This window comes from Gavia stellata, chromosome 11 (assembly GCF_030936135.1).
Source record: "Gavia stellata isolate bGavSte3 chromosome 11, bGavSte3.hap2, whole genome shotgun sequence".
Taxonomy (NCBI): domain Eukaryota; kingdom Metazoa; phylum Chordata; class Aves; order Gaviiformes; family Gaviidae; genus Gavia; species Gavia stellata.
The window spans coordinates 3583701-3607000 of NC_082604.1; the positions used below are offsets into that span (position 1 = coordinate 3583701).

A 23300-nucleotide genomic window follows, 5' to 3' on the forward strand; every position below is an offset into this window, starting at 1 on the left:
GTCAGAGACAAGGTACTGGACTTTTGGTATGATCCAGTTACAGCTGCTCTGATGTTTTTAAGCCCAAGTATATATGTAAAAGCATATATGTAAAACACAATTCCTCCTAAATAAGGTGGGTATGGTGATGGTTATACAATCATTCTAGTCAAGAATAAATCTGAGCTACTGCCAGAGATGAGCTGAATCAGGGAGCTGATCCAGCTGAAAAATATCCAAAGTGTCACGTTCTAATTAAACCTATTTCTTTGTGTGACTACAAAACAGACAAGAAAGGTGTAAAAAACGTCAGCTGTAGGTGTGGGAGAAGGTGGGACCAATCTGCTCAACTGCAGCCTCAGTTTATGCAAGATCAAAGCAGGCACATAACAATTCTTTCTAACCAGAACCACTGGAAGGACTAAGGAACATTGGGAATATCTATATTGCATAATGATTATGTGACTAAAATAACTGTGAGATAAAATTCCAGGGAGTTGAGAGAAGCAAGCAAAGCAAAGCTTAATCCATGCAGAATGCGTTAGGAACCAGCTAACAAAGCTGTGCAGTCACCAGGGCCCACTCTACTATCAACTTCCTTCCCTGGGAGAAGCCCCCCCACGGAGCAGCCTCGCTCTCGAGAGGCAGGCAGGGCATCTGGGGGGGCAGGCAGGGCACCAGATGCCTCCTCCACGGCCAGTGCCCCCCAGCTCCATATTCACCAGCCCAATTCCCTGCTGCAATGGCCAAGGTACCTGTGACCACCAGGATAGGGGAGCAGCTACTGCAGTGAGACCTGAGGGGGAACAATGATGTTCAAAACTTTGGCTCTGCCTCTATAGTTGCTAAGGTTGGCCCACCTTAACTTCTAATTAACTGAAACTAATATTACTATTACTATAGAAAAATGAGGGTTGTAAAAGAAGCTGTTGGCTTAATACAGGCCTGAGCTGTACAGGGAGGTAGTATACAGACCATAATGGTCTATTTCTGCCCTAAATGCTATGAAAACACAAAAAATTACTGAAATTATATAGGATATGCCATATTAACAAGACACACAAAGACACGTCTTTGGAAGAACTGACTATCTTGCATGTCTTGTACAGATCATCAAATCTCAAAGTGACAGAAAAAGATACAGGAGGTACAAGGAATTTCAGTCAGAAAATAATTTCAGATACAGATGTTGATGCCAAACATCATGCAAACCTGACAATTTTCATTAAAGGAACTGGCAACCATGCCAGTAAAATGCTAGTGCATAAAGAACAAAAAAAGAGCACTGCTGAAAGCGGTCAGAGTTTCCTTTACCTCTTTCTTATTATTTCCAACAGCTCAAATGTGTAATTACAAGGGAGGCATACCCTTTATTTTTGCATGTACTGATTTTTAACCTCAGTCTGCAACAGACAGGTGGATAAACACTGAAAATCAGTACAATATTGAAAATAATACTGAAAATATTGTTAAAATTTCAGAAATATTTTCATTTAATATTAATGAAAGATTTTTAATCCTTTCAGACAGGCAACTGAAGGGGGAAAAAAGGTCTTGTGATGTGCCTGCTCTGACACACAAATTTTCTAGCCAGAGCAGTACTGTGAACAAGTCACAGCTTGCCAACATGAGCCCAGTAGGTGCAAAGACTACAAAAACCTGAGGAACTGAAACATAAGAAACAAAGAACACTTCTCATGACAGGGTAAGCAGTGCTACAAATACAGCTTTACTCAAACAGGGAGAGAACCTCAAAGACTACAAGCAATGCGTGCCAAGGTGTGCAGACAAGAACAGTGAGGAACCACATACATTCTTCATTTCTGGAGAAACAAAAAAAGTACTGGTGGCACAATGAAAAATTCCATTTCAACATACTAGAAAGCTCTCTTTGGATACATATCCTAAAATGCTTGTTGGCATATAATGGAGCCATATTTACTCTGAACCATGTCTAACTGACACCAAGATTACTTTTATTAGCTGAGCATAAACAGGGGGGGTCAAAAATTTTTTTCAAAATCAGCATCTAATCTGTAGTGAACTGCTAACATCAATTAAGGGTTAAACTGGTAACGCACGTAGTATTACAGAGGAATCGAGCATAGATCTGTTCATGTTTTGGTATCGAACACCTCTTACGATTACTGATGATTCTCTCTGATGTTTTGGGAGAGCCACAAACCCCCTCTGCACACAAGAAAGCAGAACACTTCTGTGCTTGGTTTGACCAACGCAGAAGTACAAACTTCATTACAGCTAATTAGTCATAACTTATGAGAAATTTTCAGGCTGAGGCCTAAACAAAACATGAGATCATCACACGCTCTCTACTTCACCACCAGGGTCAGAGATGAAGGCAGAAATGCCTGTGAAGATTTAAGCTACAAGTCAGCCTCTGCGCTGGGGGCTCAGCTGGAGAAGTGAACCCCCACCGTTCATTCAGGAGTTGAAATTCAGGCAGTTTAGCACATGAGAAAGGGTGACATAGTCCATTCTGACTACAGAGGTTTAGAGTGGGGAAATATAGTGCATATAGCTGCATCCATAAAATATTCAAGGGGAAAAAAAAAAAAAGAGACAAACGACAAAAAGCAGAAGAGTATCATGTTTGCCTAAGAAAAAAAATGTAGAGCCTAAAAATGCTCTATGAACAGTCTTAATGGACTAACAAAATGTACCCGCAGAAAACACGAACAGCGGGTCACATCACAGTTCATACACAGAGAGTCACCAACAGAAAAACTTCTGAAGCAACTAACTGTACAAAAGGTTACAGAGCAAATTAAAAAACAGTGACAACAATCCAATACCAAGTTAACGTGGGTATGAAATTGATTTATAGAGTTCAAATGAGACTTAACACTGACACAACCAGCACTTCATAATAGAGGCAAAGATTTATATGCAACAAGCAGCTCTGAAGTTATGTATACTTGAAATACAAAATATTAACCTAACTTTGTTTCCCTGGAAGAACCAAACAGCAATAAGCCTGAAGAGAATAAGTAAATGAATCCTGCTATGAGAACCAAAATAGAGGACAAACTTAGAAGTGAGAATTTAATTCAGCTACAGGCTTCCATGAGTCGGCAATGCAAAGACAGAAAAATCTAACAACTGAAATAAATCCTGAAAGCAAACAGCAGGAGCAGATAGATCAGAAATGAAAGCACATGAAGTAAAACTCCCATGTAATCTCAGAATATATTAATTGAATTTTTCTGTGTTTTCATTGCTGGAAGCAAACTTAAGAGTGCTACAGAAAAATGTAGGTTCATATTACAGGGAAAGAACTAAATATTGATAAATAATAGGTTCTGACAAATACAAATATATGGCACTTGTCCGAAAATTGGCCATACTGACAAAATTTCTAAAATTGACACATACTCTTGAAATTAGGACTGATGCTCCTAAATATGGCTCAAGTCATTTATGGCTGTTTGCACCCCAGGCCTTCAAATAAACTTGCCTATTCCTTTACTATTTGCTTATCATTTCTCCACTGCTTAAAATGTGCTGTCTGCTTCTTCCTCAAATATGGAGGCTAGGTGCCTTTTAAACATGTGGGTGCACATGTATATATACACAAATATACAGACACACACCCATCTATGTATGCATATACAAATACCAAATTTCTCAAAACAATTCCTTTGTATTTGAATTCCAAAGGTTTCTTAATACAAATATGTAGACAATTTCTTTTTAGAATTTCATTTGCAGGAGACTTCTGATGGCATCTCTTTTGAAATAGACAAAATGCATCAAAGTCAATTCCACACACACAGAGTCATCAAATATCAAAGCAATCACCCATTCCTTTTTATTTGGCTCCTAAAAATATCAATAACTCTAAGACAAACAGACTACATAAAGCATATTCTATGTTCTGTACCACAGTAAAACCAGAAAATAGACTCCAGATGTTTCCTCAAATCCTGCCAAAAACGAAATTTGAAGAAGTGTTGAAAACCAAGCAAAGTTGGAAGCCCTGACTTAAAACATGTAGGAAGAAGAGGCACAAGGAATCTGTAGCTTTGTTAGGAGTAAATTTGTTCTGTCTTCACCTGCTAGAAAAGAAGGGTCAATCCTGAATAACTGTAAATACAGCAACTATAAATAACAAAAACCTCACATTTTCTTCCTATTTATTACTTCTCTAAAATTACATCTCAGACCCTCCACAGATTTGAGACTGAGAGAAAATTTTCAACAGCTTTCACTCATTTGGAAGACTAGATTCTTTTGGGAGTTAATTAGACTTAGCTTTTAGCTACACTAAAAGTAATAATGAAAATGGGACTTGGCCCCTAATTTTCCTAATTTGTATTTTTCTCATTTTAGTTAGCACCACAAAGTCAAAACAAACTAACTGATACTGCATGAGTCCTGTTTTGTTGAAATGCAAAGTAAAGGAGGTTTGCTTAAACAATCCTCTAATAGGAAGGACTGTTGGCTTTGCACTGCACCGGATGAACGGTGTTTTAGGCCCATTGTTTCTCCTTTGAGTGCCAAAAACAATAGCTGAAGCACAGCAGCTTACTGAAAGCATACAAGTACTGGCAAAAACAGTCATCTATAGAGGTTCTTGAGGTGGGACTCAACTAGCCCAATAAATCCTGTAAGACCTCTGAAATTGATCAAAACGTAAAGGAGCAAGAAACACTTCCAGAGGCGATCCACTACAATTATCTTAGTTACTATTTATTTTACAATGAAAAATTCGCTTTCAGGATGTGTCCATCTTTGCCCCTAAGACACAGAGGAAGTCTAGGCAACTAGTTCAGCCTTCATCTGCTGCTGTGGTGGGGACAGCAAGAAGAATGCCAGCTGCAGTGCAAAGTACTCAAAAGTGCTTTGGTCAGCAGGTATTTCGGGGGAAAAAAAAAACAACAAAAAAGCCTTGGATCCATCACTAATATCATATACTTTTTCCTCATATAAAACTTACTGCAGGATATTCTTTAATGGACTGCTTAATACCAACATGTATTTTCAATTTGGAATGAACAAAGTAATGGAGAATTTGAAATACAAGACTTTCTGATTTGTGCCTTGTCTTTCAGAAGTACATATGGCAGTCCTCAACTCAATGAAAGCACACTCTGTCCCTTACTTTATCACACACAGGCAGTCTACTGGACCAATACAGGTTATGAAAAAATACAATTGTTTACAAAAGTGTAGCTTAGACTGAACTTCTACAGTCAGGATATACTGAATTGTGAAGGGGTAACACAATTAGTTATTTTACCTGCATAGCACTCTTCCCCAGCTTAACCACCTCAAACAAAGTGACAGGGTCCCCTTCTCCATTCTGCTGAGGGTGGCCATTAGCTCTTCCACGACTTGCTCCTCTAGCTCCAGATTCAGAACGACCCTTGTCTGCTGGAGACTTCCGAGGTTTCTTAGTGGCAGACTGGGCAAAGAAAACCAGCAGAATGAAAATTGATTATAGCTCTATCTGAAATCACTCAGTGTATCCTTATAAATTATACATAAATATTCCACACATATTTATACACTCACACATGTATCACACATATATACACACAAGCATCACAGAATAAGCCAGGCTGGAAAGGATCTCAGGAGGCCTCCAGCCTGACCTCCTGTTCAAAGCAGGGTCAGCTATGAAATTCAACCAGGTTGCTTAGGGCTTTATCCAGTCAGGTACATATATTTTGATTTATCAGTAGTTGTTGAGGAACAACTTAAAAGCCACTGTCACGTCAAGGTAAGTAGTGGTGAATTCCCAACATTGGAGCACCAGTTTAGGCTTATTCAACACAGATAGTTGACAACATGACTAGAACTAGATAAATGGTAGCAAATTACAGACAGGACAGCAAAAGCATTTTATGTTGGCACACAAAATAAACTTTTAGAATAACTAGTGACCTTTGGAAGACAATAAGTTATTAAAAATACATTTGTCATATTAACATTATTTTTCTGTATTTTTATTTTTATACATCTTTTATAAGAAACTGTGTACATAAAGAGTCAGCTCTTCAACTCATCTCAAATTAAATCACTAAACTTATACAGCCAGATTTAGCAGACCATCATAATAGCCCCTTGCTTCAAAATTTTATGAGTAAAAACATTTTCCCTGTGAATCTAAATTATTTAATGTAAATTTTCTCTAGATTCCTCAAGCTTACAATCAGGTGGTATAGATCCCCCTTGTAAGAAGTCACCCAGTGAACAGTTTGCTCTGAATTTAAGTCACATTATGCTTACTGAAAAAAAAAAAAGTTTCTGGGGAAAATAACATAAGATTCCTGCTATGATCTTACTTCCGTATTTTATTCTTTCTCCCTACTGTGAGGTAGACAAAAGCAAAAGCTGCTGTTTTCTACAGAACAATGAAGCTATTTTGAGGAATTATGTTAAAGAAAACAACATGCAAGCAACTCAAAGATTACATTTAGGACAATATCCTCATGGCACCATTTACTTGAGTATACTATCAGCCAGTTTCTATTAAAGCTTTTAGTAAAGAACACGAAGTCAACATTTTTGGTTGCATCTTCCAATTGCAGACACATTAAGAATTTTCCTGCAGAGGAGAGGATCTAATTTCTGGAAGAGATCTGGTAGAAGACAGACCTGCAGTCTAGCTTTCCCCTTAGTTTAAAAGGGATCACTGCTGGTGGGGCCAGAGAGCTAAAGAAAAAGGCAAGGTAGAGTGCAACCGCCTCTTGCAAATATTCAATTAAGGACTTGCACACAAATGCAAGCTGGAAAACTTTAAATAACAGTACAATCTCTGTGAAAAGTTTTTTGAATAACATCTGCACTTACAATCAAAAGGATGTGCTTTCTCCCTCAATGAGTTTTTAAACATGTGCAAAGCTGCCTTTATCAGCAAGAAAGCTATCAATACGTGAAATGTTTGAGCTCTACTGAGCTCCAAGGAGACACATGATCACTATTTAATAAAATGGCAAAGAATTAGAAATAAATTGACTCTTTTGAGATATATAATCCATGTGCTTATTCAGTCTGGGTGACAGTCAGCCATAAGCACTTCAACTAGCTAAAAGTACCTCTAAATAAAAGCAGGAAGGCAAGTTGATGCCCTCCACAGAAGCTAACGCAAGCCCCCTCTATACTCAGTTTTTCTTAACATGTAATTCAAAGCGAGACATTGAACACTGCAAGGATGAATGGAAAGCAAGTAGGAGATGGACATGAAATGCACACACCCGAAGATACCTTGTTACTGGAAAGCAATGAGAAAAGCCACCTACACTGGCATGAGTACTATGGACCAGCACGCACACACTCAAAATGAGCAATGTAAATGCTCGGTTTAAACTCCACTTTTGTCAGGTATCCTGGGGAAAGGGAGTGCTTTGACCAAGACTCATAGTTTGAATTAGAAGGGTGAGAACACCAGTGTGGTCTCAGAAGAGGTACAGAAATAACCGACAGATGTACTTTTGACAGAATTACTGGACGAAGCCAGGTTCTTCAAGCCCAAGTAAATATCTCAATATCCTGAACCTGAATTAACACCAGATACAGTACGGAGTCTGCTTGAATGAAGTTTCTCTCTGGTATAGATTTTCTTTTGACAATGAGAACATCTCTCACAGTGGAGACACCAAGTCTTTCCCTTACAAAAGCTGTTCTGCATCTAAGCTGGGGTAGCTAAATCCAGATGCAGGATCTGTATTGAATCCTGCCTCAAGAGACAAAACAAACAGACAAAGGATCCTCCACTGAGAAACTGAAGAAAATCCAAAACTAGAACTTTCTGAGTTAGGCAGGGATTAACATTATCTTCAGGTGGAGAGGCGCTAGAGGAAGGGTGTCCACCAGACTTCCACTCCAGAGCACTTCCACCCTGTAGGCATCTGACAGGAAGCCCAAGCTCAGTCCCCCTCCAGACTGCAAATATGAAAGCAAGTCATATGGAGGTCCTCCAGAAACTGCCTGGTACTCTAATTATAAAGTTTTGCAAGCACAAGGCACAGAAGTGAGGAACTGGCATTATCTTATTCATTAACATACAATATTACTATGCTGTCGTCAGACATTACTTGCATGTAGTGTCCCTGAATTTAGAGCAAGAAACTTTGCAGGCCATCTTGACAGATCTGAGCTTCATACAGGTTCCTACCTCCGAGGGCAAAGCTGAATAGGTAACCCTATCCCAGGATGGAGACATCCAACGCCACTGAAGCAAGCGAAGGAAAAGCATGGACTGGCACATCCATAGAAACACAAAAAGGACTCCTTCATAACAGAGACTATCCATAGAATATCTACAAAGGTAGGGTGCTCTTGGAAGTAAAGTTGCAAAGTCAAGTGATAAATCTAAAAATTATGCTTGGCATTGACGATGCCAAACAGAGGTAGCCCTGCATCCCAGAAGAGACACCTGCATTCACAGGAAAGGGTGGTCCTTCGGCTCAACACAAAAAACCCCATCCTTTAATACCATGAAGAGCCTTCACATAGAAACAGCCCTGCCCAAGGATGGGTGTGGCTCCAGTAAACCTGTCAGACTATCACTGACAGGTAAAATGTGATGTTTCATAAGATCAAACAAAGTGAATTTGTAGCAAGCCTACTCTTGTGAGGATCCAACCAAATGGTGATCAAGATACAGGAAAAATAGAACCCCTGCTTCCTAACAGGAAAAACAACTGCGGTTTTTGCTTGCCCCTTTACACCCTTTCAGCCAGAAATTGCCTGCTTCTACCTAAAGCCCCCTTAAATTGACAGTCATGCATGGGTTTTTTCTTTTCCTTTAAGTGTCAGTCTGGCACAATACTGAGGTGGGTAGGAACTGATTATTTTCCAGACTCAAAACTTACTTTTCTCCTGTTTATGAGAGGGATCTCTGAAAAGTCATGGAAAAGGCAAGCTGGTTAGCAATATGTATCTAAATGTATTCATAAATCCTTGTAACGATTTCCATAATCCAGGCATCTGCTGCAATGGCAGAGCCGACACTGAGGTGAATCAAGACTACCAGAGGGAGGGAGATAAAAAAGCATGACAAGGTAAGAAAGCGTGAGGCTTTTTAATCACACACCAAGAAAGGTGCTGCTTGGAGCTGTGAGCCTGTAGCAGTTAAATCTGTGCTTTCACTCCGAGACCCAGGACAGACAGTTGGACTGGTACTGGCATCACAAAGAACTGAGTTGCCAAATGAAAACAGAAGTTACTAAAGATTTTTCAGATCTGTGCAGTAGATTCAACTGGCAACTAAAGCTGAGGATTTATACACATCAGCATCAGGAAATTCAGAAGTTCCACAATGTGCCACAGAAGCAACTCTAAAATGGTCATATTGATGACCACATAGCTTACCTGTTGCTTTAAGGCTTAAACTAAGGCAAACAGGAAACAAAATGGTTACCTTGACTGTAATTAAACTAAAATGATGACAACTGAGAATTTTGTAATAAATTAGCTAGATAATACTTTCTCTTCCATGTCTTTAAAATGATTGTGAAGAAAAAAAGTGACCCACATTTGTAAAATCAAGTAATACAGTGAAAGCTAATTCACACACTAGCAAAAAAAAAAGTGAAAGTGGCTTGACATTTTCCATTAACATTCCCCAAGTTGATCTGATGCACTTCACAAAGAAATAAAGACAGTAAAAGTGTTACAGGTCAGTAACTCCACCTAACCCACCGCCTTAGATGATGGCCTCTATGTGCATTCACACCAAAAGTAATTTAAAGCAATATCCCATTTCTCAAGTTAGCTGGAAGAAGCTTTTTAACCTTCCACTTGAGTAATACAGAAGAACTTGCCTCTCAAAGGCATCATCATCTTGAGAGGCCTCTGCATTATAACCTCGTGTTAAGTGGAAGAGCGATAATGTCCGAGATCTTTCTGAACGAATCCTGATTAAAAAAAGAAGGCTAACGCACACTTCGTACCATCATCATGATTATCTAGGGAGAAGTTCTTGGATTCAAACGGTCAGTCCTTTGGATGTTTTTTGTCGTAGAAACAAATGAGGTGCTCCCTGTGAAAAGCCTCATCCTGCAAATAAAGACAGATGCAGGCCCCCTAACAGGCAGTGTGTACAAAGCTGCTTCAGCTGTAGCACATCCCAAAACAGACAGTGTTGGGGGGGGGGGGGGGGGGGAGGTGTTGCTTTTTTTCATCTGTATTTTGAAACTCAGCAAGAGTTCTAAAAGTGATCTTAAAGAATCAAAAGAGCCTGCTATAAATGCTTCAATCACTTCTATTCTTCTAGCGGAGGCAATTGCTACCAAAACCAGACTATTTCCACAGAAAAATGAAGAATAGATTAGATTGCCAAAAATACAAGGACCATCCCATCAAAAGTTTAAAAGGAAAATTTCTAATGCCATTAGGATTTCTCCACCAGGAAGCTACAAGTGGTGGGATGGAGAAGTCTTCACACACTGGCTGTATGTGCACTGCATTTCCACAGAACTACAGAAAGACTTATTCGCTTCAGTTTTAAGGGACAGACCTAAAATATCAGGCAAGCAAGCTGAAACAGGACACTGATGTAAGTCACGCCAAACCACAAAGCTCGACTACTATGAAAAGAAATTCTTCCAAGAGGATTCCTTCCTACTATTAATCAGGATGTGTATGATTTGGAACTAGAAGGAAAACTCAGTCCTCTGCAGTATCTAACATTCATGCTACAAGACTAAATAAGACTAAGAGTCTGCTGCAAAGTTAAAATTTCACATGAGTGCAAAGATAAAGTATTGTGGGCTGTCTCCTCCATACCAAACAATACAAAAGGACCTGAAAGCAAAACTGTATCATCTGCACTGGGGACAAAAGGATCAGAAGTGCCTTGTTCCATCTTGCCTTAATAGAAGAATCTAAGGAGAGGTGCTGGAGAAAGGCTTGCTGCAACCCTGAGCATGGGATGAGAGAGACACCAGCAGAGATCTCGGAATTGCCACCTCTGGAACAGAAAGACTGATGTTTCTTCTTGTCCTCTGAGTCAAAGAGGCTAATCTGTCTACTCCTACTTCAAAGCTGAAATACAGCCAGGGATCTCTCTCACTCCCTCAACCTCTAACAGCTGAGGTTTAAGCCAAGCTGTTCTGAGCTCCTGGGAAGGTAAGGCCAGGTAGGTTAAAATAAAGCATGCCAACAACATTGAACAGAGAGCGCCGATCCAAGAGAGGAGACAAAAAAGGATGGATAAATAACTGATCTGAGCCCGAGCTCACCAATGTGAAAGCTGCATTGCATCATAAGCACTCGGGCTTTCGAATTCCCTACCTAGAACAGGAGAGCACATCCATACCCGTGTATTTCAGTAATGCAGCACATAGAAAAAGGCAGTTTTGGCCAACGTTACTCAACAGCTTCAACCAGAGGACTGGCACTCCTTAAATACACCCCACACTATTCACTAAATATATATCCAGGTGGTATGCTCACATACAGTATCGCATAAATACATGCGCCAAAATATCCCACTGACTGGACGGATTCACGTCTTCGCCAGTTGTTCCACAGGCATCTGGTCTACAAGGCTCAGTGTTTAGAAGCGGACATGGGCAAGGGGGAAGCCAGCCCCAGCCATTGTCAATCCTAGAACAGGACACGGTGCAACTCCTGCTAAATTCACAGCAAGGGTCGGTGAATTCAGGACAATCAGGTTAGATTCTGAGAGTTATTCTGAAGGACCAATGCACTTAAATCTCTTTGCAAGTTGACTATCTAGACTACTCAGTCAAATACTCGTTAGAATAGTCTCTTACAGAAGTGGAGGGGCAACTTGGAAAGCAGCATTTTCAGGAAGGGAGGGTTCCCCAAAATATTCAGGTTCTCTATGAACTGAAGAGGTATTTGCTACAAATGGCAAATTTTCAAATGAGGACCATCTCTTTACAAAAGTCTCAAATCTGCAAAGAGGAATGTCTCTCCTTGGAAAAAAAGTCTGGAAAATCCTCTAGTAGAAGTCTATCTTTCTGATAAAAGGTCAAGTCCATTGTGTAACGCTACAGCAGAACCCTGTTTAAAATAAAAACGTACATACATATATTTGATGGAGTACGTTGCGTGCAGGTCTGTAATAGAACCATGCAGCTAGACAAAATAGCAGAGAAGAGTGAACTCTCTTTCCAAAAGAGGTCAATATGATTATGGCAGATGTGTCACTGTAGCTGTGATGGCCTAAGGACATAAGCAAATCAGCATTTGCAGGAGAGATCAAATCTTACTAGACCATAATATTTTAGTTAGGGAAAAAAAACCCCACAAAAAACAGAAGAGCCTTTGGGCAGAAAAACCTTTCTTTAGTTCTATAACAGAAATGAAAAACATCAAAGCCAAGTATCACTTAAGAAAAACAGCTCTGAATTTAACTAAATATTTTAATCTGTTTCACATCTGAGAGTAAAGGTAGGTGGTACCTGTGGAGGAAATAAAAATAATGTTAGCAGATGGAAGAGTGGGGGAGAAATGTCAGAGCTGCACCTCCTGTAAAAAACAGATAATTCACCTGAGGGAAGTGGATGGGTTAGCAACATGGATAGGTGAGCAATGTGGAGGAGGAGGGAAAGTGAAATACCATGTTTGCAAAGTCAATACCTCAATTACTAAGTCCGTGACTTTTAATATCTAATCATGTTATAAATTTAATTGCCCAGATTAGACTTTCCAAGGTCTTTGCATTTCTCCTCAAGAATCTTAGACACTGAGTGGCTTTTTCCTTTATGGTCATTTTTTTGTAGAAGAACCTTATTTATTCTGTTCTGTTGCTGCAGTATCAATTATGAAGGCGGGATTTAATTGTGTATCCAAACACACATGTTTTGTCAAGTCATCAGAAAAACTGTAGCAAAATGACTGAATTTGTGGATGAGGGGGGAGCAATAGATGCCATTTATCTTGACTTTAGCAAGGTTTTCAACAGTCTCCCACAATGTTCTTGTATCCAACTTGGGAAGTTGTGATCTGGAAGGGTAGAGAACTAGATGAGGGGACAAGTGGTTGAACTGTTGGGCTCAGAGCATAGTGGCTAATGGATCATCCTCTACCTGGAGACTGGCGATGAAGGAGTATGACAGAAGTCTAACTGGAACAGTTCCAGTTTCCCATCTTTATCAGATAGCTGGAGGGAGTGAGAGGTGAGAGAGAGAGTGTGCTCCTGTCAAGCGTGCAGATGACACCAAATTGGCAGGGAGACCGCTTAATGACATCAAGGGCAAGACAGCTATTGACATGCTGAAGGACTGGGCTAACAGTATACTCAAAATACAACATGGACAAATGCAAAGACCTGCCCCTGGCAGAGGAATAAATCCCTGCACCAACACAGGCTGGAGACCGGCTAGGCAGGGAACAGCTCTGTGGAAAAGGACCTCAGCGTCTTGGCAGACAGCAAACTGGATGGGAGACAGCCATGTGCCTGAGCAGCAAAGGCCATGAGCACCGTGGGCTGTACAAACAGAAATATAGCAGTACACCAAGGAAAGTGATTATACCCTTTTCCTCTGTGCTTCTTAGCCCATATCTGGAATACTGTGTCCAGTTTTGGCCCTCTCAACGCAAGAGAGGTATTGATAAACTAGAACAAGTACAACAGAGGGCTACCAATGTAGTTGGGGGGCTGGGAACACTTCCCCAGCGAGGCTTTTTGCAGCGGCATACAGTGGAAGGACAACTGACAGTAGCCATGAACTGAAGCAAGAGAGGTTCCGATTCCCTACAAGGGAGAATTTTTTCACGAAATAAAATTAAACCGGTTGCTGAGAGAGGCTGTGCAGTCTCCAGCTTTGGTGGTTTTCAAGACCAGACTGGAAAAGCCCCGAGCAATGTGGTCAGATCCTGCTCCGAGCCTGAGGTTGCAATGAGACCGCCTGAGGTCCCTCCCAGCCTGATTTCATGACTGACCATCATTGTTTGTCTTCTCTGAACCTCTTCCAGTCCTAATACACTCTTCTTAAGATTTTGGAGTGGAAGTCAGGAGGGGAAGCAAAGCCAGAATTGTGCAAAGTATTCCCAATTGTGGCAAACACAGATTTATAACAGAAACAGTATTTGTTTTATTCTCTATTCTTTTCCTCAGAGTTTTAAGACTGGATTTGGTTTTTTTGACCTCTGTTGAGCATTAAGACAACGCTTTCGTGGAATCATCTCTGATAACCCTGAGGTCTTGCTCCTTAGCAGCAACGGTCAGCTCACAGCCCATCATTTTATGTATGAAGCAATGGTCGTTTCTTCTGTATGTTCATCACTTTACAATCTTGTACACTTAATGAGCCTGGAGTTGTTGTTAAGCATAATGAGCAACTGCGGCCGTAGAAACTTGGTAGCAGGACAAGTAGAGTGCTTCAGCGAATATTCCCACAGTAGCTACTAATAAGCTCAAACAGAGGGATGAGAAACACCTTTTGTAACATTCACCTTTCCTTTACAGTGAATGTGTGGTGGGTACAAAATACCACTAGTGTTGCTTTAACTTAAATTCCTACCCTCTGACAATCTTCTGGGTTAGTAATTACATTGCACCATCCTCTTTTTTTATTAGATCTGCCAAAACTCATAGATTTACTCATAAGATATTCTTAAGATAATTTCTGATTTTGCCCTTTGCTTACAAGTTATATCAGTAGATGATCTGTTCCCTTTACATGCTTCTTTAAAGCTTCCTGTAAAGAAGCTCCATGTTTGTGAGCAAATCTGTCCATCCGATGAAGAATCTATGCCATCATAGGAAACACTGTTGAAAAGCTTTCAAAAAAGGAAGACAATGTGCCCAGAAAAGCCCAGGGTTGGCTCCCAAAGTAAGTCCAGCAACTGTCATGCAAATTGAAAACCAATACTAAAGGAGGAGTTTGCTCCAGCTTGGCCAGCATGCTTGAGAGGAACACATGGTTCTGTCCATTCTTACAGCCTCACTAGCCCATGCTTAAGGAGTTAAGACTTAGGGTGGAAGGTCTTAGGGTAAAAAATAAATAAATCTTAATCTACTAGTGCTATAGATATATAGAGCACATTCATACTGGGGGTGTACTCATAGACAAGCACTATGAGGAGAATCAAAACCATTAATAGCAAACACACACACACAAAAAATATCTTATTCCACAGTGCGTACTTCAAGTGATATAACCAAGAGAACTACAGCTGATGACCCTGAAGAACTAAAATGAAGGACAACATGACACACAGAACTTTTTCTGTATTTTCCGATAAATTGATTATTTCATAAAATAAATTAAAATAAAAGAGAAAGCCTCCTTAAATACTATGTGTAATAGAGAATTGTTTCTGCATGTTCCCATTCATGGGCCAGCAACGGGCAAAAACTACTGAAGAGCAAATCTTATCCAGCAGACAGCACTATCGTCTGCTGCACTACGCTAGAGAATAGGTTGAAACTCCCAATCCATACGTAGAACAGAGTGTATGTCAATTACATGAATTTTTAAGATGTGTTAATAGATCTTCTGAGGCATTTAGTTAATATGGTGCTGCAACTCTTCCGTTCACATTAAGAGATTATCAGTTACTAAAAGGATGGCTCAAATGTCATTTGTCACTTAAAATCCATTACAACTTTCAAAACAGAAAGTGGTCATGCTTACTGAGATTATTCTCATGTCTGGAAGAATGCTGTAATATGACAATAACAAAATTGTAATGTTCATGTAAGTAGCTAGCGAAGGAAAAAATAATAGCTATTATGAGCTCATTTTTATGTCCCTTTTTAAACACTCCAAACATTGTTTGTATATCAGCCTGATAAATATTTCATACTACAAGTCTTCATAAAGTTTGACATAGGGCTCATTAAAAGCCTATTTATGTGACCTCAAGATGATTAGATGAAAAACAGTTTGTAGTCAATTTTAAATAGGTGCATAACAAAATAAAACTAAATTACACATACTGGAGGCCTGCCAGGACGGCCCCTTTTTCTTTTTCCTTTGACTTCTGCTTCTTCAAGCTCACTGCCAGCATCTGAATGTGCAGTAGTTTCATTTGTAGAATCCCTAAGGGGGGAAAAACACTAGATAAATTAAAATGATTTGAAATCAACAAGTAATCTATAACTGACTGATTAAATATTTAGTCCTAAGCCAGAAAAAAAAAAAAACAGTCAGCATTAAAAGGCTTGCCACATTTATTCTGCAAACTAAGGAACTAAGCATTGTTAGCCCTGGCAAAAAGCCTTACCTTTTTATGGGCTGGAATGTCTTTTTATAGGCTGGAAGTTATTTAAATTAACAGCTTCTTTTGAAACCACATTACACTTCAAAAACTGGCTATATTAAAGAGCATTCTCAATATATCCATCCCACAATGTATTCACTAGTACCAATTCCTTTTACTCTTAGTAACTACTTCCGAGCTGTTTTCACGGCCATGAAAAAGCAAACTGGAGTCCAGTCCAGCTATCACATCATTAGAACAGTTACACAAGTTCCCACTAGGGTTAAATCATGTTTTTAGTCACACTCGAAGACAACGGCATTGTGCAGCTGTTAATAAAGAGAGGATTAACACTGATTGTGAGGCACAAACCAGAAAACTCACTTTGACCTGAAGACATTTATGATTCTTGCAGTTAGAAGAACGTTTTCACTTGTACAATGAAAGAACCTTGACATTGCTCAGCGACTATTAGCAGAGAAGCCCACAGTATCATTTTTCAACCATTCCTGTTTTAGACTTAAGACCATACGAAGTAGGAAAAATACATTACCCCAATTTCTGCTTCCCCAACAAGCCAGGTGCACAGGTACTTCTCTGCCTTCAAAACAGACCTGGCTGCTTGAAGAAACTCGGCTTGTAATTGATCTTCTGAGGCATTCGATTTTGCCCAAGAGCAGACCACATGCAAAACCATACCTGTTACTGCTGTGCTTTATTTTTAGTTTGCAAGACCACCTGTGCATGAGATCTCTGTAAATGAAAGAGTAACTGTAATAATGTCCTAGATTACTCAAAGATGGGTCAAGTCTAGCTCTAAACAGAGATTTCTTTAAATCCAGTACCATTTCCTTGAAGCAAAAGGAGTTAAATTGCTGTAAAATTTGTGCAAGGGTAAGGTGAAAATCAGACCCATTGCATTATTTTATACAGCCTCAAACATAAAGGGCAGCATTAGTGATCTGGTTTATACAAATGGAGAAGCTTCAGCAAGCCAAGATCTACACAGATCTTCCACACTGTGTTGTTTGGTTTTTTTTTTATTTTGTGTAATAAATCAGGAATACTTCACAAATTTGCTGTACCACGAAGAAAGTTATTTAATAATGCAGAAAGATACAAACATCATTGTATCAGAATCAAGAACGTTTTGATACTTCTCTTTACTGAAACTACTGTATTGTTCTAGGTCTGCTCTAACCCAAATAATTCTGCACAATTATGATGAATTTCTAATATTAAGACATTATTTTCCAACCTCTTCCAATTTGCAAGCACAAAACCACCAAGAGGTCCACAGAATCCTTTAAAAAAGCTAGAATGCAGTAGATATAGAAATCTCCTTTTCTGAAAGTAACTTCAATGGATTATCTCTAAATACTCCACACACCCCAGAAAACCAGATTAAAACCCTAGATTAAAAAACAGTATTCGAGTACATTTGAGTTCCCTACTTGTAAAACAGTAGCTCTACAAATACTGAAAATGCAGTTTTGTTCTGATAAAATTAAAGAGAAGTAGCTTTTCTGCTTCATAAAATATGAAATTTGAAAAACTCAGTATCAAGCTATGAATTTGGAAAAAAAAAAAATTTTAAAAAGCCTAAAACCAAATAAAAGATATCCTAGACATACTTCAAAATTATTTGGTAAAATAGGGCCACACCAGTGAAAAGCAATGCAGTGAATACATCTGAAAACAATGCCTATGTGGATGGATGTATCCAGCCTTTACTCAAAGACCAGCCATCACACTCCAACTCAATTTGACAAAAATGCATACTGCCTGACAATGACAGTATTTTTTTTTAATAACTTTTGCATACAGAAGTGAGGAATGCCATGCAAATATCTTCTGCTTTCTATTGCTGTAGAGAAATTAAAGCCATTCTCTCTTGCTCTCTGTAGGAAAAAAAAAAAACCTTCTCTCTGGTCTACACAGATCCATCCTTACTGGAAAAAATTTAGGCATGGTGCGGTCTAAGCGATAGCCCCATTCCTGGGGAAACGCTGTAGCTTTGCTAGCTTACAAAACCACACCCCTAGTATCATCAGGATAAAGATTTTTCTGTATTAAAACCAGATTCCTAGGCAAAAGGCTCAAACACATCCCTTGAAACACTACAGCCATATAAATAAACTAAACTGTACTACTATTTTGCATGCATCTAGTGCACAGAGAGCTTGACTTCACTACAGCCTCTGTCTGGGTCTAGCAAAACCTACTGAGATTTGTGTATTTAGTTCTGGAAATCTCAATTGCTTCAGAACGCTGCATATGGAAGGAACAGTTTAATTATTAACTACATTCTCTTCATTGTCTTAAACAGACTGTTGTCTTAAACCTGATAAACATGCTTCTCTAATATTTTTCTGGTAAAACTCCTGTGGTTTGCTGGAAACCTTTTGGGAAAGGCTCAATAAATCAGTACTAAGGGTGAGATTCATCTAATCTAAATTGGAGACATAGACAATGCAGAAAACAAAATCTTAAGGTGCGACATACCTCATGCTAGGGTCAGTATCCAAAATTGGTCAGGCAGTTTATGTTTTATAAATTTTCTTTTCTCCCCATTGATGGTAAGGTGATGTAGACAAGCAGCTCAAATATAAATGTTAACTTAAAACAAGATGAATTTCACCCTAGCAATATGTGAGGCAGAGAGGAGATTTCTTTCTGGCAAAGAATAGAAGTATGTAAGGAGTAAGGGGAAAACATCAGAAAGTAAGTTCCCTTCCATCCTTACATTATTTGGAGTAGGGCAACAGGATCAAGGACTATCTACAGTCCTTGGCTGATTTAACATTAAAATAGACACCATTTCAAGCAGCAGAGAATTCTGTCTGAATCACGCAACTCCTGCACAAAAAGGTCCTTCCACTGCGTCCCTGAGTCCCTTCAGTTTGGGAGGTAGTGCTTCTTGCTTCTGTCAAGGCCTTACAGTTGCTCTGGGTACCCACACACATGCCCCTTTTCTTATTTCTAAACTCAGAGGAGGAGTAAAGCACCTCTTAACTGCCTGCAGTTCTGTCAGGTTTTTAACACTCATTGAGAAAAGCATCTGGCCAGCGTCCATCTCCCTCATTCCCTACACATCTTGCAGAACTGCTAGGAAGTAATTTATCTAGTGGCAGTCATCCACATCATAATAGACCAGAATTATCCTATCCCTATTTTACGTGTGTGTGACTAGTCACCTGAGGGGAAAATTTAGGCTTAGTCGCAATTTATCTTTCCTGAAGCTGTTGGGAGGGAAAGTAATCTGGCCCTAAGGAGACCTGCTTCATCTAAGAAGAGGAGAGGCAGCAGTGCCAAAGGCTAAACCTTTCCTCTCTAAGACACCTTTGACATAATAGAGACATAAGAGAATTTGGCAGACTGTGGGAGACCTTCAAGATGGGGTGGGCAGAGTAAAGCAGAAACGTGATAACCCCTTTTAGGGGCTCAAATTTACTCTGCTTTTCTTTCTGTTCTCTGTGGGGGCTAAAGTATCCTGGAAAACCTGCAGTAACTCCAGGATCCCTCCCTAAAAATTCCAGATATTATTCCAAAGTTATAATAATTACCCATTGAAACTAACCATATGGTAATGAAGAATTAACAGATTACTGGGCAGCCCTTTGCCATGTTATGCATGTGAAGAACATATTTCCATAGACACAGTAAATTTCACATCTCTGCAAAACAAATCAAAACAAATTTACCTTCCTTCTACTATTACATAAAGTCATAGCTATAGAGCTTATACCGCCCCCCCCCCTTAAAAACCACACCACACCAAAAACCTATGTTCCTATATCAGGTTTTGTAAATAAAAATGGTTCTATAAGCTTTTATCGGTGTTGCTGAGGTGGCTCAAGGTTCTGGCAGAGATAAATTCAGTAATTGCTACCACCAGACTCAGCCTTGTGAAGAAAACCATTCATGAAGAAAAATGGCTAAATGCACAGGCTCATGAATCATGGATGAATCAGCTCTCATGGTTGATCTTCAAAATCTAAAGAACATGCCTCACAGCAAATATGAGTCACCCCATTGACAGAAGACTCATAACAGTCAGTCACCCCGGTCAAATACTTCCCCTACATCTGACACACCAATAAGTAAAATCCTGCCTTCACTGCATTCTGAAGCCACTTCTATAAATCCAGAAAGATTAAAGATTTCTCCTTTCGTGTTCCTTCAACAGAGAAGAATTTGGGAGGGAATATTTTATATGGTCCTAAGCAAAGTACATTAATATATCAAATTGACTTTAGGACCCTTTGTTTAAAAGGGGTAGCTGAAAAGATTAGAAAACGTTATGAAAAAGTAGAAATAAGGCATAGGAGTGATACGTTATAATAATCCTTCAAAGCTGCTTATTTAAGAGCTAGAAAGAGAAAGCCAAGGTTTTTTCTGTGTGGAACTGGATTCCGGCTTCTCAAATCTAAATGGGTGAAGCTAATACCCCTAACCGAAGATTGCTTCAGGTTCTCTCACCCTTAGCCAGACTCCTTTCTGATGAAAGTCTAGTTGGGACCTACTGAATTAGTGGTGTTCACTTTCTTTGATACCTCATCTACACTAGACTTTACGTTCTGAGACCTCAGGAGAGCCTCAAAACCTTTATGTGCAAATCCTGCTGATTTTTTTTTTTTAAAAAAAGAAAAGATATCATCTTGTTTACGAGCAACGAAAACTATATACACTACTGATGCTGACATCTCACCAACACTTTGCACAGTGGCATTAAATGATTCCCAGCTCTACTGGAAAAAACAACATACATGTATCCTTTCATTTTTTAAAGTTTCATAGTATTGGTGGCTCACGATTCTTCTTCTGATTAAACAACATGCCGGTATCTTTAATGTCCCTCAGGTTTTTCAGCTGGTGTGCAGAGCTACTGAAACTATTAATATGCACTTTTTAACCTTTAAACTCTACGATATTTCATTCAGTTCTTAAGGCCATCTAGCTTCTTGAACTGGGAATGGGAATATCCCCTTCCCACCGTTGCCATGACAGAATCTCCCAGCTTTTTGTCCCTGGCACATTCCACAAGCACACTCTCACTTCTTGAATGTGGCACATCCAGGAAAATATGAACAGAGAATTTTTTTTTCCACAACTACCCTCAAAGCTAACCAGAGCCTCCCCAGGGCTGATGCTGCCCCCTCAGTGTCAACCCCGTCTTTAGCCGTCTGCTCACCCACACAGAAATTAACTTTTTTTTAAAAGAGGGTTTAAAAATATAAGAAAAAATTGCAATGCAGAGCATGTTATTATTAAGGTCAGACAAATAACTTTACAATTGTCCAAACATTCAGGTTCTTCAATAAGGGCACCTGAAATCTTGCTTTTGGAACATCGCTCAACCTTGATAAACTGAGGCTCTTTTACACCCTGTCGTAATTCCTATTTTCATATGTTCACTCCCAGTAAAAAACGTAACATTAGATGATTACCGAACGTATTTGGTCTAGGTGGCAAGGCGGTGGCAGCAGGGGGGGCTCTGTGAGGAGGGAAGGGGCTGCCTCACGCCGGGCACAGCCGGTTCTGGCCGGTTCTGGCAGCCCCCGGGCAGGGCACAGCCGGGCTGGTCAGAGGATCTGGCGGGAAAGGGCCGAATGCCCTGAGGGGCAGCAGGAGGAGGGAGAAGGAGCTGCCAGCGCCCGGCACAGACTCCCCGGCGGAGCCCAGGTATCCGCACTGCAGCCCTCGGGGCCCCAGGCTGCGGGTGTGAGTAGAGGGGTCAGGAAGGAAGGGGTGAAGTTGGGCAGGGGGAGAGGGAACACGTTTTAGTTTTTGCCTGTTTCCCCCCCATCAGCCACATCTTACTCAACTGGCAATAAATTAATCTAATTTTTCCCAAGTCGAGTCTGTTTTGCCCCTGAGGTAAGTGACTGGTAAGTGATTTCCCTGTCTTCATCTTGCCCACCAGCTTTTTTTATCTTACTCTCTTCCCCTGTCCTGTTGAGGAGGGGAGTGAGGGAGCGGCCGGGTGAGTGTCTGGCAGCCAGCCAAGGTCAACCCCACACATCACATAAAGCTCCATTTTGCTCCTGTTTCTAAAAATTCCTTTCTTAATTCTACTTGATTTACTCTCTAGCTCCTCTCCTCATAGACTTCCACCCTATTCTTTCCGACAGTTCACTTTATCCCGGTACAGTGATGTTCCCATTTGTATAAGCCACTCATATTTCCCAATGAGATCAAAACATGCTAACGCCACTTGGTCTCTTCAACTGCAGAGGCCAAAGGCTTTTTGCACAAGAAATAGAGCTCATTGTAAGAAAGAGCATGCAACTGGAATACACAAATATGGTCAATTACGACTAAAACCCATTCACATTTCTGAAATCTCACAACACTCAGAAACATAAAAGTAGCAAATATCTTGTTTCGCTTTTCACAGCAAAGGTAAATCTTCATAAATCTAAAAGATACTTCTTTTTATATACGTTTCATTTTTTACAGAGTTTTTCAGTCACGCTGATCTGCACTTCTCTCGAGCTTGTGCCTTATCTTCACGATCGCCTCTCTGTTTACTTCTACCTTTTTAACACTGAAGACTTCAAATATATAGAGAAACATATACTCACTGTAGCACTGGCAAATCTGAAGTAATCATTTTTGCAGCACTCTTGAAAGTAAGAGCTGCATAGAACTTCTTCTCAAAGTTATTATAAGACAACTACTTGGAAACCTCTTTCATGAAAAGAATGTCGAAGTCTAGTCTGCAAAAAGAGGAAAAAAATTGTTAGTTGTGATTCCAAAACAGTCATATATTGAATAAAAAAACACTGTCAACAGAAATGGTCAATTTTGAAGTATCATTACTATTAAACCACATGAAATTTACAACGGATGTCCCCAGGACAGCTTAATCATATTCTTCCATTCAGTTTTTACAATTCTCTTTAGGCAACTTTACTTTTTGGTTTTTTAATTACACAAACTATTTTGCATTGCCTCCCGTATTTGTTTACAGTAACTCTAATGCAAAAACCACAAGCAGAACTATATCTGAGAAAATTTAAATAAACAAGATAAATATATAAGCATAAGCAATCAGAGAATGTGATGATCCAAATTTAAGCAGTCTGTTTTCTGGTCATACAATAGACTAAACTTGCATGACAAAAGTTTAGTTTCGTGAGAAACAGTCTTTCCTAGTTTCAAATCAA

General features: G+C 39.7%; 1 protein-coding gene across 2 annotated transcripts in view; it reads right to left on the bottom strand.

Moving 5' to 3' along the window:
* Positions 1-22800, bottom strand: part of STAG1 (STAG1 cohesin complex component) — a 155478-nt gene extending 132678 nt beyond the window's left edge. For both annotated transcript variants that reach the window (XM_009813638.2, XM_009813630.2), the window contains exons 1-3: positions 22716-22800; positions 15866-15968; positions 5240-5404 (exon numbers count right to left, since the gene is read on the bottom strand). In XM_009813638.2, the coding sequence (XP_009811940.1) occupies positions 5240-5404; positions 15866-15968; positions 22716-22744 (297 nt within the window). In that variant the 5' untranslated portion in view covers positions 22745-22800. The remainder of the gene's footprint in view (positions 1-5239; positions 5405-15865; positions 15969-22715) is intronic.
* Positions 22801-23300: the final 500 nt, after the last annotated feature.